The sequence below is a fragment of the Papio anubis genome, chromosome 14 (assembly GCF_008728515.1).
Source record: "Papio anubis isolate 15944 chromosome 14, Panubis1.0, whole genome shotgun sequence".
NCBI lineage: Eukaryota > Metazoa > Chordata > Mammalia > Primates > Cercopithecidae > Papio > Papio anubis.
The window spans coordinates 61,574,835-61,601,099 of record NC_044989.1 but is presented as its reverse complement, the minus strand read 5'-3'; the positions used below and the strand labels follow the sequence as shown (position 1 = coordinate 61,601,099).

General features: G+C 36.7%; 1 protein-coding gene across 1 annotated transcript in view; it reads left to right on the top strand.

The window, feature by feature from the left end:
• The window catches only part of USP34 (ubiquitin specific peptidase 34), a 292,591-nt gene that overhangs the window by 253,741 nt on the left and 12,585 nt on the right, over nucleotides 1-26,265 (top strand). The window contains exons 63-75 of the mRNA XM_031655230.1: nucleotides 969-1,017; nucleotides 1,101-1,205; nucleotides 1,602-1,646; nucleotides 2,652-2,756; nucleotides 3,793-3,940; nucleotides 9,526-10,160; nucleotides 12,284-12,441; nucleotides 15,196-15,274; nucleotides 17,298-17,424; nucleotides 18,056-18,163; nucleotides 19,578-19,682; nucleotides 19,799-19,923; nucleotides 20,915-21,038. Of these exons, the coding sequence (XP_031511090.1) occupies nucleotides 969-1,017; nucleotides 1,101-1,205; nucleotides 1,602-1,646; nucleotides 2,652-2,756; nucleotides 3,793-3,940; nucleotides 9,526-10,160; nucleotides 12,284-12,441; nucleotides 15,196-15,274; nucleotides 17,298-17,424; nucleotides 18,056-18,163; nucleotides 19,578-19,682; nucleotides 19,799-19,923; nucleotides 20,915-21,038 (1,913 nt within the window). The remainder of the gene's footprint in view (nucleotides 1-968; nucleotides 1,018-1,100; nucleotides 1,206-1,601; nucleotides 1,647-2,651; nucleotides 2,757-3,792; nucleotides 3,941-9,525; nucleotides 10,161-12,283; nucleotides 12,442-15,195; nucleotides 15,275-17,297; nucleotides 17,425-18,055; nucleotides 18,164-19,577; nucleotides 19,683-19,798; nucleotides 19,924-20,914; nucleotides 21,039-26,265) is intronic.

The window sequence follows — 26,265 nt, the reverse complement described above, 5'->3', positions numbered from 1 at the left end:
AGATAAATTGCAAACACAAAGCTGGTGGGGAAACCAATAGATTGAAATATTTAAGAGACATTTCAACTAATTATGGCAAAAGACTTTATTTGAATCCTGATTCAAACAAGTTAATTTTTAAAATGTTTTTAGAAACTTCAGGAAATGTGTACACTGGATATTGTATGATAGTGCGGAATTATTCATTTAGGCATGAATAATGGTACTGTGGTTATGTTTTTGAAACCTATCTGTTAAAGATACTATGATTTATGGATTAAATGATAAAACACCTGGAGTTTGCTTCAGAATAATTCATATTGAGTGGATGGGGGTTCAAATGAAACAAGACTGGCTATGATTTTGGTAAATTTGAAGCTGATGGAATACTTGTGCTATTCTATTTTTTAATATAGCTGAAATTTTTACAAGTTATAAAAGAAATACGCAATCTAGGTGTAGTGGCTTGTGTCTGAATCCTGGTTACGTAGGAAGATCCCCTGAGCCTAGTAATTCGAGGCTGCAGTGAGCTGCGATCACATCACTGCACTCCTGCCTGGGCAACAGAAGTAGACTCCGTCTCTAAAAAGAAGGAAAGGAAAAAAGGAAGAAATATACAGTAATTTTAAACTGGGAGATGAAATGCTAATTTCTAGAAGTCCATTTGGTTTTGAAGGGTCTCATGTCCAAAAAAAAAAAAAAAAAAAAAAAAGTAAGTAAAATAAGACCCATCCTACTGTTTTATATACTAAAATAATAAGTTAATTAAATGAAAATGAAGTACATTTGGGCTTTCATTTACCAATCCTAGAATGTTGAAAAATTGCCTAAAAGACATTTAGCAAGCAAGTGTAGCTAGCAAAAAATCATTTTATGATGGCAGGTTAGTACAGTTACAGTTGAATCAACAATTTTTGATACATGTTGTAAATCACTGTAAAGTAATACAGAAGGAAGAAAAACTTATTTCCACTAATATTTTCTTTCAGGCATTTGACATTATCACAGACTGACATGGCAGCATTAACAGGAGGAAAGGTAGTACATTCTCTAATATTAGACAATTTGATCATCACAAAAATAATAACAGTTCTTAAATGAACAACTTTTGCTTTTGACAGGGATTTCCCTTCTTGTTTCAACATATTCGTGATGGCATCAATATAAGACAAACTTGTAATCTGATTTTCAGCCTGTGTCGATACAATAATCGACTTGCAGAACATGTAAGTGCTAAGGAACAGTCTTAAAGATTTTTGGAAAATTTTAAAAAGATTACCCTGAAATCTGGCCGGGTGCGGTGGCTCATGCCTGTAATCCCAGCACTTTGGGAGGCCAAGGCGGGAGGATCGCTTGAGCCTAGGAGTTTGAGACCAGCCTAGGCAACATAGTGAGAACCCGTCTCTACACAAAATAGAAAAAGCTAGCCGGGTGTAGTGGCACATGCCTGTAGTCCCAGCTATTCGGAGGCTGAGGCAGGAGGATCGCTTGAGCCTGAGAAGTCAAGGCTGCAGTGAGCTGTGATCTTGCCACTGCATCCCAGCCTGGGCAACAGAGCGAAACCCTGTCTCAAAAACAAAACAAAACAAGAATATCCTGAAATCCTCCTCTTTCTGTTTTAGATTGTATCTATGCTTTTCACATCAATAGCAAAGTTGACTCCTGAGGTATGTAAACATTTGTTAATTTATGTTTTTAAAACAATTTTCAGCACTGCTAATGCTTTCAAATGAGCCTAACTGTTCTTGAGAACAAATTTATCAGGGTTTCTCCCATAACAACTTATTTTTAAGTGTATAATGTTAATAAAATGAACTACTAATCACGTCTTATTACGAATATAATTTTCCCAACTAAATGTAAATATGTATGTAGACTCATTGTATCAGAGTGCCACCTGGATGCCAGGCTTTAAAGTTTGATTTGGAGCATATATCGTAATTGTGCCCAAAGAAAAAGTAGAGCAACCAGGACTCAGCATATGTGTAAACGTATGTAGAAAATAGAATACAGTGTTATATAAAAGTATTTTCGTAAAATGGAAATGTTATAACTATTTTAACAATCGATGTCAAACGTTACCATAAATTACCCCTAAGGTTGTTATAGGAAGCGTTTAATCTAAATTTTTCAGTAGAACACAGTTGTCTCATTAACAATTTATTTTTGGGGTTGGGGACATGTTGCTTAAAGGATACATGTTTTCATGAATAAGTTCCAGAGATCTGTTGTGCAGTGTGGTGACAATAGTTAATTATACTTGAAAATCATTGAGTAGATTTTAAGTGTTCTGACAAAAAATAAGAGTGTGAGGTAATGCATAGGTGATTAGCTTGATTTTGCCATTCTACAATGTGTACATATTCCAAAATGTTGTACATCATAAATATTTACAGTGTTTGTCAATTTAGAGAATATTTTTATAATTATCTTTTCCAAAATACACTTGACATCCAGAAAAAGCTATTGGACGTGGTTCCCAGTTGACTTTGTATCCCCTTGCTGATTCTGCTGCTTTATGGTAGTTCAGTTTCACATGTAGAAGTACTGGCTGAGCTCTTCTCCCCTAACACAGATTTAAACGTAGTGTGTAGTAGAATATATGTTTCTTTTCTACTGAAAGAGATGGGTTCAGATTGATCTAAATACACAGTCATATATGTGTTTTACAGGCAGCCAATCCTTTCTTTAAGTTGTTGACTATGCTAATGGAGTTTGCTGGTGGACCTCCAGGGATGCCTCCCTTTGCATCTTATATTCTGCAGAGGATATGGGAGGTAAGTCTTGCAGCAGGTGTTTTCAATGTTTATTTCCCTGAGGCTTGTATTATTATAATATAGTCACTACCATTTTAAGTACCAGTTTCTTATTACCCCAAGATGGTTTTAGTAAGTCACAGGTTTGGGGATGAAAAGAGTTCTTAGCTAGTCTCCTATTGTATTAAAGACATTCTTGTAGCGTTATAAACAGCTTAGCCTATTTGAAGTTTTCATTCCCCTACCCTCCAAAGTTCCATAAAGCAACTAGAAGTCCTAGAAATACAAACCAAGTGTTTTCAAGAATTGACAGAAATGGTAGAGGAAGCACCAACCACCCTTTTTCTTCGAGTTATGGCTGAGGTCACAAAATTTCTCCTTGTTTGAATATTGGAAAAGCTCAAGACCAGGGGACAGCAAATCTTTTCCTGAAAGGGTCAGAGAGCAAATATTTTAGACTTTGTGTGCCATACAGTGTCTGTTGAAACTACTCAACTTTGCTGTGGTAGCATATAAGCAATCATGGACAAGAAATGAGTGGGTATGGCTGTGTTTCAATAAAACAACAACAATTGGCAGCCACAGAATTTGACCTACTGGCCATAGTTTACCATCCCCTACTCTAGATTCCTAGGATTCCCCTTTCTCATGAAAAAACTCTCCACAGCAGTACAGCAAGCTTCTTGTATTCTCAGTTAGTACCAGGTTGGGCATGTAATCAGAAAAGTAAAGATGAGAAACCTTAGAGAAATAAAAATACTTTTAAATAAATTTCCAAATTTAGCAAGACCTAGAAGTCTGGAGTTCTCATATTTGTCTTATGGTTCTTGGTTATTTTAAATTTATTTTGTAAACCAGTGACACATTTTTCTGAACATTTCTGTTGACAAAAGTAGTTTTTAAAATGGGAAAAAAATAGGGTGAAACCTTTTTAATCTCTAATTGTCAAAAAAATACTTTAGCTTTAAGTGTTTAATAGTATATACAAAAAGTAAGTAAAAGAAGTAATTGCTCATTCAGTTGGCCTTATATTCTGTTCTTGTCATGTTATTTGTAGGTGATTGAATACAATCCTTCTCAGTGTCTAGATTGGTTGGCAGTGCAGACACCCCGAAATAAACTGGCACACAGCTGGGTCCTACAGAATATGGAAAACTGGGTCGAGCGGTTTCTTTTGGCTCACAATTATCCTAGAGTGAGGACTTGTAAGTCAAATATTCAGAATTTCATAAGCCATTTATTTATTGTTCAAAGTTATGTTTTGTTTTGTTTTTAGACAACTACATGCCCATTGTTGTATAATACAGAATTTTTGGAGGTATTATTTCCTTGTTTTTTGTGTTTTTTTAAGGATAAGAAACCATGTTATATCTTGGGTAATATCGTCACTACTATCATTTTTGTTTCCTTGCTTGATAAGAGTGATAAGGCATGATCAGCATTAATGAAGGGAGTAAAAGCTTAGAAAATTCTATCTCAAAAATAACTTTTGAGAAGGTTAAGGATAAAATGGTAATAAAGACATAAGCTGAGAAAAACTATTGGCTGAAATTATGAGAGTTATATAAACACTTTAAGTTGTACACAAGCCAGTAAAAAAGATCTTAGGTAGACAAATATCAAAAACAATTCACAAAATAGAAAGTTGCTTGGAAATAAACATAGAAAATGTTATTTTGATAGTTCAAAAAATGAAAATCTAATTTTTAAATTTCTTATAATTATTATAAACTTTTCTATTTGCTGAGAAGGCCCTACAGTCAGTGATACTTAAGTAGCAATAAACACATCTGGAATCCAGATGTTGGATTCTTTTTTTTTTTTTTTTTGAGACAGTTTCACTCTATTGCTCAGGCTGGAGTACAGTGGTTCAGTCTCAGCACACTGCAACCTCTGCCTGTTGGGTTCAACTGATTCGTGTTAGCCTCCTGAGTAGCTGAGATAACAGGTGCACCCCACCACACTCAGCTAATTTTTGTATTTTTAGTAGAGACAGGGTTTCACCATGTTGGCCAGGCTGGTCTGGAACTCCTGACCTCAAGTGATCCTCCTGCCTCTGCCTCCCAAAGTGTTGGGATCACAGGTGTGAGCCACCGCACCTGCCCCAGATGTTGGATTCTGAACACCATTCTCCAGTAAAAGAATTCACAGCTCCTAGGAGAAATCACTGATTTTAGGGCTAGGGCAGGGAATATACAAGATGAATGTGGAATATCCTATATAGTGCCAGAAAGTGAAAGTACTCAAAAATCAAAATGGTGGGGGTATGTCAAAGAAACACAGAGCTAACCTGAAAAGAACTCCCAATGGCCAAAGCTGAAACAATTTGAGTAACAAAATAAATTATGTAGCACTGGATTATAACCCCAAGGATAAAATAAATATTCATGAGTCCATACTTAGTAGAAATAAATGATTGAATAAATAAATGTAGAAGCAGCAAATCTCCCATACAACAGAATTCCATATAATTTATGTACACATCTCCCCAGGAGGTGGAGCTTAATTCCTCACTCCTTGAGTATAAGCTTAGTGACTTGCGTCCAAGGAGTGGGGTGTGGGGGAAGTAACCTTACAGTGAAGAAACTTTACAGATACAACTCAGCCAGGTGATAAAGGTTAACATCATTGTTGATCGATGAGGTTGATAGTATGTACCCTTGATATGGCGTGATGGCAAAGGGCACTTCATCTCTTGTGGTCTTCCTTCCAAAAACCCATAACCTGAATCTAACCGTGACACACATCAGACAAACTCAGATTGAGGGACATTCTATGAAATACCTGACCAGTATTCCTTGAAACTGTAAAGGTCATTAGAAACAAGGAAAATCTAAGAAACTGTCACAGCCAAGAGGCAGTTAAGGAGACATAATGACTAGCTGTAATGTATACTAGATGGGATCCTGGAACAAAAAAAGGACATTAGGGCAAAACAAGTGAAATCTAAAGTTGAAAGTTTGATTAGTAGTAATGTACTTGTGTTAGTTCCTTAGTCACAATAAATCTACCATCATAAAATGTTAACTATGGGGAAAACTAGGTGAGGGGGGTGTATCGAAATGGTTCTGCTTATTTTAAAATAGAAGATTCATTTGAGAGAAGCACCTTTCAGTGGTGTGAACACATATGGATTGGCATGGGCACTCTGCTCATGGGCCTTTTTTTTTCCTGCAAGTTTAGTTAACCCCGCCATAATAGGATCCTTGTAAGAGCACATAGCCAAGAGCTATGTGAGAGCTGTGCGCTCTTACAAAGAGGTGTGTGCTGGTTGGCATTCATGTCTTGACCACTGACCATAAAACCAAAAAAAAAAACCTACTACCTTGAACCCCCAAAAAGGTTTTTCAGAAAGCTACTATGCCTAATACTGATGACAGTGCTGAGGAAATGGCATTCTTGTACACTGCAGTGGCATTGTTTAATATTACCCTTATGAAAGACAATTCAACAGATCTTTACCAAGATTCTTAAAAATTGTATGCCCTTTTATTTATTTATTTTTATTTTCTTACTCTTTTTTTTTTTTTTTTTTTTCCGGGATGGAGTCTTGCTCTGTGACCCAGGCTGGAGTGTAGTGGCGCAATCTCGGCTCACTGCAACCTCTGCCTCCCAGGTTCAAGTGATTCTCCTGCCTCAGCCTCCTGAGTACCTGGGATTACAGGCACCCACCACCATGCCTGGCTAATTTTTTTGTATTTTTAGTAGAGTCGGGGTTTCATCATATTGGTCAGGCTGGTCACAAAATCCTGACCTCGTGATCTGCCCACCTTGGCCTCCCAAAGTGCTGGATTATAGGCGTGAGCCACTGTGCCCAGCCAGTATGCCCTTTTAATCTCAGTAATACTATTTTAGGGATTCTAGTGTAAGTATATGGATGCCCAACAGCATGATTTATAGTAGTGAAAAATTTTAAACTGTTCAGTTGGGAAACATTGTTATAATGCATCATTTTAAAATTATGATATGTGAAGACTAGTAATATGAAAAAGTGCTTGTGCTGTAACTTGATAAGAGTCCAAATATTTGAATAGAATTAGTATAACTTTGAATTAAAATAACGTGTATAAAAGCTTCATAGAAATATTTCTAAATACAACAAAATAAGTGAGAACTTTTAATATAGAGAAAAGAAGAAAAATTGAGACGTCAGTGTCTTAGAGTTGCCATATATACATGGAAGTAGACTTAACGTTTTTTGTAACGTACAGCTAGATCCAGGGACTCTTAAGTTAGAGGAAGGCAGTTAACCAAATGGCAAGATGGCCTTTTCTTCCAAATTAACCCTCCTATCTGTTCTTAAAGAAGAACATAATTTTAAAGTTGTATTTTTTCTGTAGCAGAATTTCCCTTTTATTTAAAATCGAGTAGCTTTTATAGGAAAAGAAGAGGTGGTTAGGTATATGATAAAGCAAAGTAAAATGTTAATTGTAGAATCTCAGTGGTAGGTCTTGGTCTTAGTAGAGTTCTTTCCAACCTTATAATGTGTCCAAAAAATTGTCCCAATGAAATGTTGAAGTGAAAGTATATAACTCACACCAAGCAAATGACTTTTTTTTTTGTTGTTGTTGTTGTTGTTGTTGTTTTTTTGAGATGGAGTCTTGTCCCATCGCCCAGGCTGGGATGTAGTGCTGCAATCTCAGCTCACTGCAGCCTCCACCTCCAGAGTTCAAGTGATTAATGTGCCTCAGCCTCCTGATTAGCTGGGATTACAGGCGCCCACCACCACGCCCAGCTAATTTTTGTATTCTTAGTAGAGATCAGGTTTCACCATGTTGGCCAGGCTGGTCTTGAACTCCTGACCTCAGATGATCTGCCCGCCCCAGCCTCCCAAAGTGCCGGGATTACGGGCATGAGACACCGCACCCAGCCAAATGACTTTTTTAAATCATAAATTACTTTTCTCAATTGCAATTTGATGCAAAAATTGATCAGGATGATACCTACATGCCAGGTTTTTATATTTGAAACAGATAAAAAACTGAGCCTTAAAAATTCTGACTAAGAAGACTAGTATATAGGTAAAGAAATATCTAGAAAGTAATGCACAAAGTTTAATTTGGAAAGAAATTTGTAAGATAAACTAAAATTAATTTTAGAAACCCTAACTTCGTTTGCTTTGACAGTACAATGGAAATTAACAAATTATCATTAGAATAGGGGAAGACAAGTAATGGCTGTACTGAAAAGAACTCAAACTCGGCCGGGCGCGGTGGCTCAAGCCTGTAATCCCAGCACTTTGGGAGGCCGAGACGGGCGGATCACGAGGTCAGGAGATCGAGACCATCCTGGCTAGCACGGTGAAACCCTGTCTCTACTAAAAAATACAAAAAAAACTAGCCGGGCGACGTGGCGGGCGCCTGTAGTCCCAGCTACTCGGGAGGCTGAGGCAGGAGAATGGCGTAAACCTGGGAGGCGGAGCGAGCTGAGATCTGGCCACCGCACTCCAGCCTGGGCGACAGAGCGAGACTCCGTCTCAAAAAAAAAAAAAAGAACTCAAACTCAGACATTAGAGAATCTTGAGGAGGTTCCGTAGTGAATGTTAGGAGCATTAACCTGTGAATCTGATAGGCTGGATTTGAATCCCAGCTCTGCCACTAGCTGTGTAAGCTGAGATAGCCCCATCGTTGTAAGCCTGAGTAAAAGTGGGGATAATAAACACAATGCCTAACACATAAAGTTATGATGTCCAATAGTATACATTCAGTAAAGGTTCACAGTTCTTATTATAGTTATTACTATTATTGTTTTACCGTTATCATTATCATCATCATTATTTCTCAAGGCAAAATCTAGGCTCCACCTCTTTATCTCTGTGACCTTGGTCTTTGCTTCTCTGAGATTCAGATTTTCCAGAGCACTGTTAACTCCATTCAGGGTGATTGTGAGGATTAAATGAGAAGTTTATACAGCACCTATGTCAATGCTTTGTTGATAGTAACTGCTTTTACAGGTTAACGCAACTAATAAGTCATTAACCCCTCACCATTATAACATAGGCTTAGTAAGTTTAACACCCAATTCTTTCCTTGGGTGTAAGTTTAGCCTTAAAAGACTTTTAAAGATTTTCCAAAGTTAATGTTCTATAATTAGCATATATGTAATCAAATAGGACTTTTATGTGTATCTCATTCTTTCTTTATTTCTTTATAACTTAAGTGTATATTACCTGGTTACAGTTTAACACCCAATTCTTTCCTTTGGTGTAAGGTTAGCCTTAGAAGACTTTTAAAGATTTTCCATAGTGTTCTATAATGAGCATATATGTAATCTTATATATGAACTTTTATGTATATCTATTTCTGTCTTTATAACTTAAGTACATTTTACCATAACTGTAAGTTATTACAAAGTAATTTATCACTGTTTTTCAATTAAGAAGAAAACTAAGACTGTAGAACATTAAATGGTTTGACCTTCTCAGGCACCTTTTGGTAGATTTTCTGACTGCAGATGCTGGGTTCCCTCTGTTAAATCATACTACTTCCTGAGAAGAAATAAAAGATAAAGTGGGAAAATTCTGCATCTTAGGCAAGCTAAAGAAAAGTGGTTTAAAAATTATTGCCACTTCAAAAATAACAGTGACAGAATAGAAGGTATCTATTTTTATCACCCCTTGGGATCTTTTTGTGGGGCCAAGAGGAAAGCAGAAAGATATTAAAAGAGATGTTCATGTCCCTTTTTATTCATTTGAATTATTAAAGGGAACAGTGGCTTTGTGATTAATGACTGCTGTTCAGTCTATTTTATATCTTACAAGGATCTGACAGTTTTGTTTTACATTTTATAGCTGCAGCTTATCTTCTGGTGTCCCTTATACCAAGCAATTCATTCCGTCAGATGTTCCGGTCAACAAGGTCTTTGCACATCCCAACCCGTGACCTTCCACTCAGTCCAGACACAACAGTAGTCCTACATCAGGTCTACAACGTGCTCCTTGGTTTGCTCTCAAGAGCCAAACTTTATGTTGATGCTGCTGTTCATGGCACTACAAAACTAGTGCCCTATTTTAGCTTTATGACTTACTGTTTAATTTCCAAAACTGAGAAGCTGATGTTTTCCACATATTTCATGGATTTATGGAACCTTTTCCAGCCTAAACTTTCTGAGCCAGCAATAGCTACAAATCACAATAAACAGGCTTTGCTTTCATTTTGGTACAATGTCTGTGCTGACTGTCCAGAGAATATCCGCCTTATTGTTCAGAACCCAGTGGTAACCAAGAACATTGCCTTCAATTACATCCTTGCTGACCATGATGATCAGGATGTGGTGCTTTTTAACCGTGGGATGCTGCCTGCCTACTATGGCATTCTGAGGCTCTGCTGTGAGCAGTCTCCTGCATTCACACGACAACTGGCTTCTCACCAGAACATCCAGTGGGCCTTTAAGAATCTTACACCACATGCCAGCCAATACCCTGGAGTGAGTAAAATTGATACTCTTTTATCTGTATCCTCAAATAGATTGGAAATACCTGTTTTTTCCCTTGTGGGAAGTGGTGGCAGAATATAGAATTGTCTCACCATTCTTTCTGAAGAACTTAATGTATATTTGTTTTTTTAAATACATATATAAAATACTATGTTGTTATAAAATTGATAACTGTGAGGATAACTTTTCTTAGGGTGAAGTTAAAGTTTCATATCTAGTAAAACTTACCTGTTTTCTAAAATTTGTGGTTTTGTAAATGTATTCTTCATGTGTGCCTAATGAAAAAAGTCAGCTTTGTGGTACAGTTTTAAGGAATTGAGTACTTTGCTATTTAAAAATCAGATATTTGTATCAAGATCTACATGCTGTGCCTAAACTGTGAGCTAGACAATTTTATATCTAAAGCTAGTAGTATTCCCCAGTATTTATTCTCAAGCTGCATCCAAACAAATGAAATGCTTAAGAGATCAATCAAGATACATGTATATGCAGTCTAAATTGGGTCCCTTTTTCTCTGTAGACTATTTGTAGGTTTTATGTTAAGTTTCCTCCCCTCAGTGTAAAACTGTCAAACCTGGATAATACTTTTCACTGTTGCCTCTTATTCTCTGTTGTAAACTGTACTTGAAAGATAGACCGTCCTTTATAGATCAGATTGTTTTTTGTAGATGATGTAATGAGTTGTATAGAATCTCACACCTGGGAGAATAACCTAATTTCTAGTCAGAGAAAATTAGAATCCCAGGCTGGCACGGTGGCTCACACCTCTAATTTCAGCACTTTGGGAGGCCAAGGCATGCGGATCCCTTGAGCCCAGGAGTTCAAGACCAGCCTGGGCAACATGCTGAAATTCCATCTCTACAAAAAATACAAAATTAGCCGGGTGTAGTGGTGTGCACCTATAGTCCCAGCTACTTGGGAGGCTGAGGTGGGAGAATTGCTTGAGCCCAGGAGATTGAGGCTTCATTGAGCCATTGTACTACAGCCTGGGCAACAAAGCAAGACCCTGTCTCAAAAGAAAAAATCAGAATCCCTACAATGCAGGAAAGAAAGTGAGTGTACAAGTACCAAGAAATTCAAAACTAATGCCATAAGAATGTCAGTCTTTCTGACTTAAAAGGGGTCAGGATAAGATTTACTAAGTTTCAATGAATTTGTCTGTATCATATTCACGTAAATAATATTTGATCTAGTTACTAGATGTGATGTCCAGAATTAAATATACTTTTGACAAGTACTAGTTGAGTTAGAATGTATCCCTCCATGTAATTTCTTGCCCTTGACATCAGTGAAATGTAATGTCTTTTATTGTTGAATGTCCTTATCTATTAGAAATTTTCATGAAAATGGTACTTAGTTTTTTGCTTTGAAAAATAAGCTGGGGTTTCAGTTCATTGACAAGTATGTGTTAGAAGAGCAGTCCTCTTCTGACATGTGCATATGAGTCTATAAAATCACAGCTAGTGATTTTACTAAAATGTTTGTTTTTACTTTTTATTCATCAGGAACTTGGACTAAGCATCATTCTAGAAAAGCATTTTAAATGTTGGAACAAAGGATTACCTCATATGCACTATTAATTGAAGGATTATTTAGGCATTTAAAATCTTTGTGACAAAGTAATTATTTCTCATTAAAAAGTGGGTAGGAGATGGTGTGACATGCCTCTGGGTTTACATTTGAAGTTACAAAAGTAGTGCTTTAAGCAGTAGTAAGACTAAAAATGAATTGTATTCACTTACAGTTTTTACTGTTTCTAAACTTGTATTTTAAGATTTGTTGAGTTCTTTTAGTGTTTTTTATTATTATTATTATTATTATTTGTATTTTAATAGAGACAGGGTTTCATCATGTTGCCCTGGCTGGTCTCGGAACTCCTGAGCTCAGGCAGTCTGCCCGCCTCGGCCTCCCAAAGTGCTAGGCGTGAGCCACCGCGCCTGGCCAAATTTGTTTAAATAGAATTTGTTACTAATTTTATAACTATCTCTGAATGGTAGTATAATCTAACTTATTTGTATAGTTTTAAGGGTTGGTTAATGAACATAGAAATGAGAAACTGACCCTCTAAAATGCTACAGGGTTAAAAGATCATATGGCTTATTTGGCTTTTTTAGGCAGTAGAAGAACTATTTAACCTGATGCAGCTGTTTATAGCTCAGAGGCCAGATATGAGAGAAGAAGAATTAGAAGATATTAAACAGTTCAAGAAAACAACCATAAGTTGTTACTTACGTTGCTTAGATGGCCGCTCCTGCTGGACTACTTTAATAAGGTAAAAAGATGTTTTTAGTTTTGTCTTGTTTTTTCAAGTGAGATGAGGACCACCATCCTTTTGATGTTATTTACATTGGGGAAGCATTTGTGCATGTAGCCACTTTGGAAGAACTTACATTTTGAAGGTTCATGAACTACTTTTAAACAGTGTTTGGTCTGGCTTTGGTTTGTATTTCTGATATGTTTTATCATTTTAGGGTTGAAAGGAACCTTAATGTACAGCCTTCTACCCAAAGCTTGAATTGTCTTGTTTATGGCAATTTATCCTTAGACTTGATAGTTCTGTTCTAGAGGCCTCCAGAAAGTTTTCTGCACCTTTGGATGAGTCTTTTAATGTTTTGCATTCTGTTTAGCCCAAATATATCTATCTGGCCTTCCTATACGACTTGGCCAAAATTATAAAACATAATCTTTATAATTAATTTTTCAGAACTACAGAAGTTATTGAATGGTTACGGGAACTACTACAAATTACCCTTAATTCCCCTTACCTATAGAAATAAAATTCAGGCTAATTTCTTAAAATTCTATGTATTACATCTAAGATTTGGAAATGTTTTTTATTAGGCGCTTTTTAAAAAAATGGTACTTTACTGAAGACTTCACTGTAATATCTTAAGCTACTCAATCTAAGATGAGGTTATTTCAGATTGTCTTCTTTGGAAAGCTTTCAAATGTGAGTCTTCATTAGTAAACAATGAAATTAACTATGCCGTTGCCGAGGTTTCTTTAAGAAATGGTTTTTAAATTTCGGATTAATTTTGAATACAATTGTTTTCCTAGGGTTTACTACTTAAAGCTTTATTTCAAAAAAGATTTAGAGCAGCCTGGGCAATATAGTAAAACCCCATCTCTATAAAAATAAATAAATTAGCAAATACATTAGTGTGCGATGGCGTGCATCTGTAGTCCCAGCTCCTCGCAGGACTGAGGTGGGAAGATCCTGGAGCCCAAAAGGTGGAAGCTGCAGTGAGCCATGATTGTGCCATTGCACTCCAGCCTGGGTGACAGAGCAAGTCTCAAAAAAAGAAAAAAAATGATTTGGAGATTTCTTAACTCTTCTTGAAAAAGGAAAGGAATAAAGTAGAAGGATTTCCAGTTGTAATCTATAACAACATTTTTCTGGTATCTAATGAAATAAGACCTGTTAACAGTAATATATAACTATGTGAGTAATTACAGTCATATATTGCATAACAACAGGGTTATATTGTGAGAAATGCATTTTTAGGCTATTTCATCATTGTGCAAACATCAGAGTGGCTACTCATACACAACTGGATAGTAGCGCCTGCTGCACACCTAGGATATATGGTATAGCCAACTGCTCCTAGGCTGTAAATCTGTATAACCTGTTACTACACTGAATATTGTAGGCAATTTTAACACAAAGGTAACTATTTGTGTATCTAAACATATTTAAACATAGAAAAGTTACAGTAAAAATACGGAATAAAAGACAGAAAATGGTACACCTGTATAAGGTACTTACTGTGAATGGTGCTTGCAAGACTGGAAGTTGCCCTGGGTGAGCCTGTGAATGAGTGGTGAGGGAATGTGAAGGCCTGGGACATAACTGTACCCTACTGTAGACTTCACATTGTACACTAAAGCTACACTAAATTTATTTTAAAATATTTTTTCTTCAATATTAATGTACTGAACTTTTTTTACTTTATACATTTTTAAAATTTCTTGATTCTTTTATCGTAACTCTTAAAACACACATTTTATAGCTGAACAAAAGTATTTTCTTTATATCTTTATAAGATTTTCATATTTAAAATTTTTTTTCTTTTTAAATGTTTTTGTTAAAAACTAAGACATAAACACACACAATTGGGCTAGGCCTATGCAGGGTCGGGATCATGAGTATCTCTGTCTCCCACCTCCACATCTTGTCCCACTTGGGAGGTCTTCAGAGGCAGTAACTAGCTTAGAGCTGTCATCTCCTCTGACAATGATGCCTTCTTCTGGAGTCCCTCCTGTAGGGCCTAAGGCTGTTTTACATTTAACTTTTTTTAAAATAAGTAATAATGATACTATAGTAAATACATAAACCAGTAACAGTCATTTATTAACATTATCAAGTATTATGTACTGTACATAGTTGTGGTATACTTACAAGACTGGCCAGTACAACAGGTTTGTTTATACCAGCATCATCAGAGACATGTGGGTAAGGCATTGTGAATGTTACCATGGCTGTGAAGTCACTAGGCTAATAGGAATTTATCAGCTCCATTGTAATCTTATGGGACCACCATTGTGTTTGTGATCCATCATTTACCAAAATTTCATTTTGTGGCACGTGACTGTATTATATAAACTATTTTCGAGGCTGACACATTTTTAGTATTTTTTTCTTCATGTTACTCTTTCTTAATAACCAGCTGATGAGTGTTTAGATAATATGGGTGAATTTTATTATTATCCAGAATTTAACCATCAGAAGATGAGCCCATTATAAAAACCAACATTGTTTATGTGGAAACTTTAAAAATATTCCTATATCTTCTGCCATTGTAGATAATTAAGGGTGGTAGATATTAATATACATAATTTTTTTTAGAGTTTCTTATTTAATATTATTTCCTTATACTACATTTCCAGGAAACAGATGTAGCAGTCTCTTTTCTGTAGGTAGGAAAGCAGAGAGCTTAAATGACGATTTTATTTTTGTTTATTTTTTCATCACCTAAGTGTTGTGTTTTTATTCAGAGTTCTCAAACTGAACTTTGTTTTCTTCTAGTGCCTTCAGAATACTATTAGAATCTGATGAAGACAGACTTCTTGTTGTATTTAATCGAGGGTTGATTCTAATGACAGAGGTAAATATTTTATTGCATTTTACTGTGTGGCTATATCTCATTTTAATGTTCTCACCAAGACTTCTTATTTCATAGACATTTAGAGTTTATGGTAAACTGTTTTACAGGTGGCAAGGTTTTAATTATATAGATCAGTAAGCCTGAATTTATATTCCAAGAATAATTAGGTAATAATTTTTAGGGTGCTGTTTCTTTTTCCATAGTAATTCCATACTTTTCCCATCATTTTGTATTTAGAACAGCCAAGTGAAATAGACTAGTTTTATTCATTTTTAGGGACAAAAATGAAATACGTGTGATTTAATTAAGGGCACACATAATTTCCCAAAAGCCTACTCATTTGGCAGAGTATAGAAACTGAGGTTACCATTGTGAACCCAGAAAATCTGAGACAGGTCTCAGTTAATTTAGAAAGTTTATTTTGCCAAGGTTGAGGATGCACCCTTGACACAGCCTCAGGAAGTCCTGATGACATGTGCCCAAGGTGGTCAGGACACAGCTTGATTTTATACGTTTTAGGGAGATATGAGACATCAGTCTGTATGTAAGAAGTACATTAGCTCCATCCAGAAAGGCGGAGACAACCCAAAGCAAGGCCCCTCCCTCCTCTGGGGCCTTCTCGATCATAGGTACATGAGAGACAGATGGTTGCATTCTTTTGAGTCTCCCATAAGTCTTTCCAAAAGAGTCAGTCCGAATATGCATCTATCTCATTGAGTAGAGGGATGACTTTGAATAGTATGGGAGGCTGATTTGCCCTGAGCGGTTCCCAGCTTCAAGGGACCCAAGATATTTTCCTTTCACACCATCCTCAGAGGAAACCAGAAGGATTATTACAGGGTTAAAATCAGCCGTTTATGCTTCCTATAATTCTTGAACATCCACAAGTATGAGATGGCTACAAAGTCACCAGAAGTACATTGAGCCCTTTAGCCTAATAAACATGCCAAGAGTACCGTAAGAATTCAAAGGTAGGATGTTTTTTCAGTTGATGATAATAAAAAATAAGAGAACAGGTTTGCACTTTGAAGAATGTGGATTTGCAAAGGTAAGGGGGAAAACATTTAGATAAATGACAATAAGCACTGAGGCAAAGAAATATTGGTTATGTTTGAGGAAGGCTAAGTATTTTAAAAAGGTATGTGAAGAGGAGTAGTAAGCATTTCATTCTTTAAGATGCAACAGATGTTTATGCTGCTTTAGTTGTGTTTTTAGAAAAAAATTTTTTTTTAATGCAACAGATGTTTAAATGACTACCTCTGTGCCAAGCACTGTGCTAGGTACTAGGGACACAGCAGTGAACAAGACATACCTGGTTCCTGTCCTCACAGCTTACAGGTTAAATACTTTACAAGTACATTGTTCATATTAGGTACTGCCGCAGGTTCTGGGCTAAGAATTTTAACCTTTGAACTGTGGGTGTTATAGATAGTGTGTAAGCTGTAGTGAACTGGTTGAAGAGGGTTCAAAGAAGGGTGCTGTATAGTAAAACAGGGAAAAAACTAAGGGCTTAATTAAGCTAATACAGTTAAAGGAATTAAAAGATTTAACAAGCCAATATAAAGGAAATGAATTCCTACCTTTTGCAGCTGTATTTTACCTCTTTCAGGCCTACTGTTTTGAGTATGGCTGGCAGTCACTTTACCATTGTCTTTGGACAGAGGCCCTGGAAAGTTAGTTAAGCTTTTGCCTATTCTCCCTAATCTTTTGTGACCTACTGCTTTGTAATTTCGAAGACTTATAATCTTAGAGCAAGTACTTTTTTTAAAAAAAAAGTAATTAAACTATTTCTTCAGACTAGAATATACACACAAAATAGCAGAACTCCGAAGGTGAGGAATGTTTAAAAGAGCTTAATGAGAGAATTTAACTTCAGGATAGAAAGCGAATACATTTGCTTTGCACACATGTGCACACACAGTCTGAGTCTGAAAACATCTATCATAGAGGACGAGTACTACCATTTTGTGGCTCAGTAAGTAAAAATGAAATTAAGTTTTCAATTTTTTCAAATCATTTGTAGTCTTTCAACACTTTGCACATGATGTATCACGAAGCTACAGCTTGCCATGTGACTGGAGATTTAGTAGAACTTCTGTCAATATTTCTTTCGGTTTTGAAGTCTACACGCCCTTATCTTCAGAGAAAAGGTTTGGTCATTCCTACTTCTTATTTTTTGTTAGTGCTACTATTAGAGAGAAGGTTTTAAAATCATGTGCCCCAGAGAAATTGTTTTTATCCTAGTTTATGCACAGAAGATGAGGCTGAAGCTAGCTAACCATCAGGAAATGTTTGTCATGAACTCCTGATGTAAAGCTGGAAGGCTCTTCTATATTTTTGTACCTGTCTGAAAAATGTGCAAGCAGGTATCAAGATTTCAGAGATTGGAAAACATTTCCAAACACAATAACAAGTTGGGCACTTTGTAAAGATTCTCCAGCTGGAAACTTACTTGGCTTAGATTAGATCATTTGCAGTTTCAAGCGAGGTAACTATAAAGCATACCTCTCTTATGTCCCTATAAGATAGTGTGAACTCTGAACTTTTTCATATACATTCCTAGAAAGTGGGGCATATTATCAATGAAATATGTTCTTTAAGAAATCTAGCAGGTTTAACATTAGCAGTAATCATCTCATGAAAATGATTTAGCTTTCACCAAAGATGTTTTTGTAATTAATCTGAATTTCTACCATTAGCGTTCTATAGTTTACAGTAGAAAACATTTGTGAGGAAGTTTGATCTCAGGTGGCATATTTATTTGTGCTTTTATGTTTGCAGATGTGAAACAAGCATTAATCCAGTGGCAGGAGCGAATTGAATTTGCCCATAAACTATTAACTCTTCTTAATTCCTATAGTCCTCCAGAACTTAGAAATGCCTGTATAGGTAAGTTACTTGAAAAGTTCACCTGTGTAAAAACCTAGTGGAAGAAGATTGTTGTGAGTTTTTCCGTGATGTTAAGCCTGTATTGTTTGAAAGATATTTGTGCTTTTTATGTGTAACTCACACTAGCTAGCAGGTCCTAAGAAAAAGAAAATTTCTTAACTGGCTCATAATTACCCACATGATAATGGGCAGATTACTTAATATATATATATATACGGTCTCCCCAACCTTAGTTCATCTCTAGCTTCTTACAGCTCTAAAATCTTGTGATCCTATGTAAGCAAAGTTGAATCATATAAATGTTTACAAGTTAGAACTGACATTCTAAAAGGTAAGAGTACTGATTTCACTGTGAGTTCTTTTGCCTAAAGATACTTCTCAGTATCTGTTCTTAGGCTCTGAGTATTGCATCTTTTTATTGATTGCATATTTATAATAAAATGCTAATTTGTGGCTTTTAAAAGACACCCATTTTAAGTTTATAGTGTTTTTTGTTTTGTTTTGTTTTGACTACCTTAGAAACTTCTTGAGAGCCATAACTGTTTTACACTTTCTCAAAATAGCGTGGATAACTAACTGGTTATCATGTATAAGCAGTCCGTCTTGACGTTCTGTGTAATTGCTTCTCTAGCAAGAGGGGAAGGGCACATAAGCAGTAACCTGTGATCACCAGAAACTGCCTATAGTCTGTCATCATGAACTTTATTCCTTCCTGTGTGATTGGAGAGTGAGAATCAGTCCAGCCAGCATCGTAAAACATTAAAAGTAGATTAAGGGTTATCCCTTAGAGCAAAAGAATTTTGAACCTTAGGTTTCTTTCTAAGCTGTTGTGGTTGATTTTATGAGACACATAATCAATGTACATTAAATAATCTGGGCTGACTCATGCCTGTAATCCATGCAGTTCTGGAGGTCTAGGCAGGAGAGGATTGCTTGAGACCAGCAGTTCAAAACATAGCGAGACCTCATCTCTACGAAAACAAAAAATAGCCGGGTGTGGTGGTGCATGCCTGTAGTTTCAGCTACTTGGGAGGCTGAGGCAGGAGGATCACTTGTGCCCAGGAGCTCAAGGCTGTAGTGAGCTGATTGCACCATTGCCCTCCAGCCTGGGAGACAGAGGAAAAAAAAAAAAAAGTCCCTCACTGTACTTTGCCAGAAAGTATCTCATACTTAAACAAGATACCAATAAATAGTGTTTTAATCTTTTGTTTCCACATGATGCCCTATTGTAGTTAATAACTCTGCTGATCTGGTCTTGGTTGAGCATGAGACAGAATTTCTACTCATGTCAGGAGCTTAGTTTTAGACTCATTAAACTGGTTGCAGTGAGGCAATCATAGGATTTGTAAGATTGAAAGTAGCAGGCAGATATAACCCTAATTTTTTGCTACCCAAACTTTGTTTTTATTTTCAGATGTCCTCAAGGAACTTGTACTTTTGAGTCCCCATGATTTTCTTCATACTCTGGTTCCCTTTCTACAACACAACCATTGTACTTACCATCACAGTAATATACCAAGTACGTATTTATCTAGCACAGTACTTCAATATGGTTCGCATTTAATCGTTCTGCACACTGAAGCATGGAGATTTATTTTTTCCATTTATTCTTATTGTACACTTTTAATATCTTAGTGTCTCTTGGACCTTATTTCCCTTGTCGAGAAAATATCAAGCTAATAGGAGGGAAAAGCAATATTCGGCCTCCGCGCCCTGAACTCAATATGTGCCTCTTGCCCACAATGGTGGAAACCAGTAAGGTATGTTGGGATGCCAGGAAAATCCATGTTGCTATAGTACAAAGTAATTTGAAATTTTTCCCCTGGCAGTTATGAGTAGGTTAGACTTAAGTGACCAATTTTGTGGATCCTAAGAAGATTAGATTCATTTGGACTTTTTCCTTTTAGTGCTCTGAAATGTTGGTTGAACATTTGCAAAATCAACAATAAGCACAAGTAGTAAGTTTTTTTTCCCCCTCAAAAATTACCTTAATAGTCTTAATATTTGTCACTAGGCTAAATTATAACTGGGTCATATATCTAAATTTGAAAAGTCATTAGGTACTAACTGTTTTTTTTTTTTTTAATTTGACCATATAATCAATGACTTCTTCTACTTCCCTTAAATTATATTCCTTTGACTTAAGCATAATATCATTGATTGATAGATTTGTCATCATTTTTAGTCTGGTTCCTTTCTTCTAACTCGTATTCTAAAATAATGCCAATTCTAAATTATAGAGACAAGGTACATTGATAGAGGATAATTTATCTTAGTTTCAGCTTTTTTAAAAACAATTTTTCCCTTTATCTTTCTTTACCCACACTTCATTCACACTCTCCCTTGCTTGCCATCTTTGGATCTTCAGTATACTTGAGAAGTTCTTACAAGATAAAATATTTAAAATAATTAACATTATAGGAATAACTTGGAATCTATTTCAAAAGTCAAACTTAATTCATTTTTCTTGATTTGTCTGTAGAGCTAAAGTGTCAAATTTTAAAATCCTACAGTAATTTTACTTTATTAAAGTATATAGAAATAATGGGTAATTTTAATTGATAGCATTTGCACACTGAAAATAAACTTATGACAAGATCATAACATTACTAGAAATTTGGATTTTAAAACTAGGTTCTTACAGAATATAAATATTGAATCAGCTTTTTAGTTAAACTTATTACATTTGCACAAAATATGCTCTTTATTATACAATTTAAGTGCAACCATTTTATCATCTTTAACCTTCAGGGCAAAGATGACGTTTATGATCGTATGCTGCTAGACTACTTCTTTTCTTATCATCAATTCATCCATCTATTATGCCGAGTTGCAATCAACTGTGAAAAATTTACTGAAACATTAGTTAAGCTGAGTAAGTATAAAAGATGAGCAGTAAATTCCACTGAATTATTTTAAGCCCCTAGGCATTCAGGAAGGGGAGAAAAAATATGAGACAATCCTTTTTTTCTTTTTAAAGTGAATGTTTAAAAATATTAATATTCTTGGGAACATTTTAATTTTCATTAAGAAAACACCAACTTACTGGTTTCCATTGACTAGTTCTGCCCAGAGTTTCAGCTGGCCTATAAAGGAGTGTGGAGTAGGGCTGCACTTCTGTACATAGAAGCCCACATTCTCCACCATCTGCCCAGCAGATTTTGAAAACAAAAAACAAAACTGCTCTGCTTAGGGAGGCAGGCTTAGAGGTGGACTTCCCCAGCCCTGATCTTGAGGGTAAGATGAGATCTATAGTGCCAGCTGTGCTTTGGAGCTGGCAATGGCAAGAGCAAACAGTGGGCTTGCCAGTGTGAAGCAGAGGTGCATATATGAGTAATTAGGAGGTAAGTCTCATAAAATAGATGAGTGAGAAGAAGAGAAACTTGAAAACGGAGACGATGAGAAATAGAAAACAAAACCAGCAGTGAATTATGTAGGTGGGGGAAAACTCAAATATCTTTAGTAATATTGTCTCTGCAGTGATGTGCCTAAGAGCTGTTAGAGAACTGCTCCCTTCGGGTAACACTCCTATACCTGATAAGTTTTTCGGAGGCATGCAGCTCTCCTTCAGAGGTCCTCTATCTCAGGACTTCCAGAGTTCTAGGCCTCTGTGTCCTCTCTCTTGACTTCATTAGGGATCGGTCAGGATCCTCTCCAATGTTCTGTAGTTTTGAGGGTGGGAAGTGACATACTTGTGGAAATACTACCTAGACCAAGAAATAAAATATTGCCATACCCTGCAAGTCTCCTTTGTGCCCCTCGTCAGTCACAGCATTCTCCTTCCTATGGAAAAGGTTTTGATCCATTCCAGGTAGGGCAGAAGATGTGACCCTACCTTAGATTTCATTATCCACAAAGAAGGAGGTGGTAACAGCTGTCAGGGATAATTCCACTTCAGCAAAACTATCTTATTGGCAAGTGATTTAGAGCATTTTTAGATTTGAAAGCTGGTTCCTGGTAACCTGGTATTGTTAGCTGGTTTTATATATGGGTGGCTGGAATGCCAAGATGTAGGGGGATGAGAATATATTCAAATTGGCCATTTCAGGATTATGCACCTGGGTCATGGTACTTGGTAAAAGGCCAAAACCCATCAGTGGCAGTAATCAGGTATAAGACAATATTCAGGAATTCTAGTAGTACAGCCTTGCTCCCATATAAAGAAGGGGAATTATAAAAACACTGACCTTTTAAAAAGTTTTTGGTAATTGTGTTCATATAATTTATACTAAAAGTTACGTAAGAAACTATTCTAGCTACTTGGACAACTTTAACCAAATACTGAATGTTCTACCCTGTTTTGGGTTGTCTTGTCAACCCAAGTGCACACTTTCAGGGAAATTAAACATGGTGGAGAAGTGGAAGAAGGGAAAGAATACTTGCCGTCACATCAGCTGAATCAACTTTTATGATATTTTATAGTCATCACTTTCATAACCATGAAGCACTATCACTGCTGCCTCATAGGGCTTAGTTCTCTATATTAGCACGATTTTATAGAACTTTCTGTTAAGGGCTGGGCGCGGTGGCTCACACCTGTAATCCCAGCACTTTGGGAGGCCAAGGCGGGCGGATCACGAGGTCAAGAGATCAAGACCATCCTGGCCAACATGGTGAAACCCTGTCTCTACTAAAAATACAAAAATTAGCCAGGCGTGGTGGTGCACACCTGTAGTTCCAGCTACTCGGGAGGCTGAGGCAGGAGAATCGCTGGAACCTGGGAGGCGGAGGTTGCAGTGAGCCAAGATCCCGCCACTACACTCCCGCCTGGTGACAGAGTGTGAGACTCAGTCTCAAAAGAGGAAAAAAAAAAAACACTTTATATAAGGATGGAAATTTCTTTGACTGTACCATAGTCAGTAGCCCGTCATTTGTGAGTATTGAGAACTTGAAATGTGACTAAGGAACTGAATTTTTACTTTCTTTAATTTTAACCAAAATAAATTTAAATAGCCAAATGTGACTGGTGGCACGGCACTAAATATAAATCAAAATCTTCACAAATTGAGCAAGAAAAAGAAATTTTTCTTGGTTAATACAGAAAATTGGAAATTGTCTTAGATACAAAGTTCTTAGATCTTTGTCTAAGACCTAAAAACAATCTTATTGTTACGTCCTCTCTGAATGGAGAGAGTTGTGTCCCATAGTTTGAGCTGACAGAATTACTTTTTCCAAGGAGAGGCCCAGGAAAGAGCTTGAGAAAAGAAAGTCCACATTAATGACCACGCAGAGTAGGTAGAGAATTTTAATTTGTATAATTTCTTTAAGAAATTATATTTGGAAACAAGAAATGAAAAGGGTAAGTTTAAATTGGTTATATCTTTAATCATTTGAACGTTGAGGTTTCATGTCCAAGGGCCGCAATATTAAAATATTGTGACCATAGGTGAGAACATCTCAAGACCTACATTGGATTGTAAGTCATTTTCAGTTGTGAGGAAAAATCTTTTGTGGTAATTTTTACATGGGCAACTGAGCAGATCTTAAGATTGGTTAGAGGATAAAGAGAAATATATAATAATTACAGATTTGAATTGCAGAGAACAGTACAGTTGCAGGTACTAAATAAGCGAGAGGGTTGGAGTGTTTTTGAAGTGAGGATGGTGAGGGATGGGGTTGGCGGAAACAGAAAGAAAGGGAAAGAGAATTCAGGAAGGGTGAACAAAGCTGCCAACTGCCGTCTGAAAACACAGTATCGGCAACCACAGTATTTTGATACTTAAAAATAACAGAAGCCTGGGCAACATGGGGAGACCCCTTCTCTACAAAAAAAAATTTTTTTAATTAGCCACACATGGTGTCACACACCTGTGGTCCCAGCTACTCGGGAAGCTGAGGTGGAAGGATCACTTTAGCCCAGGAAGTCAAAGCTGCAGTGAGCTGTGATCACACCACTATATTCCAGCCAGGGCAACAGAGCAAGACCCTCTCTCTCTGCCCCCAACCACACCCACACACACACACCAGGGTTTAGCCAAAAAAAACCGCTGAAAAAGCGATGGTAAGAGGGACTGGCACTGCTGATTTGTAAAATAGTTATTAAAGTTATGATAGTTTTTATTTTTTAGAATTTAATACATAGTCCACAGTTCAAAATATCAGAAAGATAAATATGAAGATATCACAGACCTGTCCCCACCATATTTAATTTTTGTCCTTTTTTCAAATTTAGATTTTTTTTTTTCCTTTCTTTCACAATAGTAAGCTATAATGATTAAAACCATGTAGTATAGGTTCAGAAATACATAGGCAAAACAGTGGGTAAACAGCCTCAACAAACATAAAGATACACGAGGATTTGGTAGATGATAAAGATGACATCTCAATTTGGTGAGATAGAGGTGGTACTGACATAACTGGCTAGCTCTCTATGCGGCAAGTCTTTAATACGTTACTCTTTAGACCAAAATTAATAGAAGGATTAAAGACTTAATTGTGGGCAGGGCATGGTGGCTCGCGCCTATAATCCCAGCACTTTGGGAGGCCGACGTGGGTGGATCACCTGAAGTCAGGAGTTCTGCCTAGGAGACCAGCCTAGCCTACATGGTGAAACTCTGTCTCTACTAAAAATAAAAAAAGTTAGCTGGGTGTGGTGACGAGCACTTGCGATCCCAGCTACTCGGGAGGCTGAGGCAGGAGAATCGCTTGAACCCAGGAGGTGGAGGTTGCAGTGAGCCAAGATCAACACCATTGCACTCCAGTTTGGGCGACAAGAGTGAAACTCCATCTCAAAAAAAAAAAGTCCGACTTAATTGTGAAAAAAATCATTGAAATATTAAAGGAAAACGTAACATAACATGAATACCACCATGAGATTTGAAAGACCATGCTACATAGGACACAAAACCTAGAAACAATAAAATAAGAAACTGAAAGTTTTGACTACATAAAAATTGAAAATACTACATGGTGAAAATGCCATAAACGGAATTAAAACACAAACAGCTAATTGGGAAAATGTTTGCATACTTAATAGATAAACAGCCAATACTGCCAATATATAAAGAATTTTTAGGATTTGCTAAGATAGTGAAGAATGTTAAGTAAAATCAGCAAAGGACATGAATAGGCTGTTTACACACAAAAAAGTGTTTGGTAACCACATGAGCAGTTGCCCAGACTTACTAATAAAGCCAACGATTTGAGACAGTGTCACTCTGTCGCCCAGGCTGAAGTGCAGTGGCATGACCTCGGCTCACGGCAACCTCCACCTCCCAGGTTCAAGCAATTCTCCTGCCTCAGCCTCCCAATTAGCTGGGACTACAGGTGCCTGCCACCACGCCTGGCTAATTTTTGTATTTTTATTAGAGATGGGGTTTCACCATATTAGCCAGGCTGGTCTTGAACTCCTGACCTTGTGATCCACCTGCCTCTGCCTCCCAAAGTGCTGGGATTATAGGCATGAGCCACCGCACCCAGCCTATTTATTTCTCTTTTAAAAAAAAAAAATATATGAGATAAGGTGAAGCTCAGATGATACCCGTATGGTTTGAGAAAAGAAGAGATCTTACAATGGAGTGCTAGTCAAGAGTCCATTTGGGAGGCAATTTGGCCTGATTAATTAAAATTTAGAATGTTCATGTTTGACCCAGCAATACCATGTCCAGGAATCTACCATATTCTACTCATAAAAGTGTACAGCAATATACAGAGGATATTTATTTTCACTTTGGTTGTAATGAGTAAAACTGGAAACAACCCAAATGTCTATCAGTAGGAGCTTGGTTAAGTAAACCGTAGTTCACCTATATTGAGACACGAAAACAAGATAGGAGTGTTCACTGAATTACATAAAAAAGTAAAAACAATATACAGAATATAAACATTTTTATAAACAAGGGGAAAATCGCTTAGTACATGTACAGAAAAAGAGGAATTTTACTCTCTAAGGATGAAATTATAGAATGCCTTCATTTTCCAGGTTAAATATATCTGTAAGGTTTTAAATTAATTGTGATGATTATGCATTGGTTTTGTAATTTTAATAAGTTATTTTAATATTATGGAAAACTGGTACTGCCGGCCGGGCACGGTGGCTCACGCCTGTAATCCAAGCACTTTGGGAGGCTGAGGCAGGCGGATCACGAGGTCAAGAGATTGAG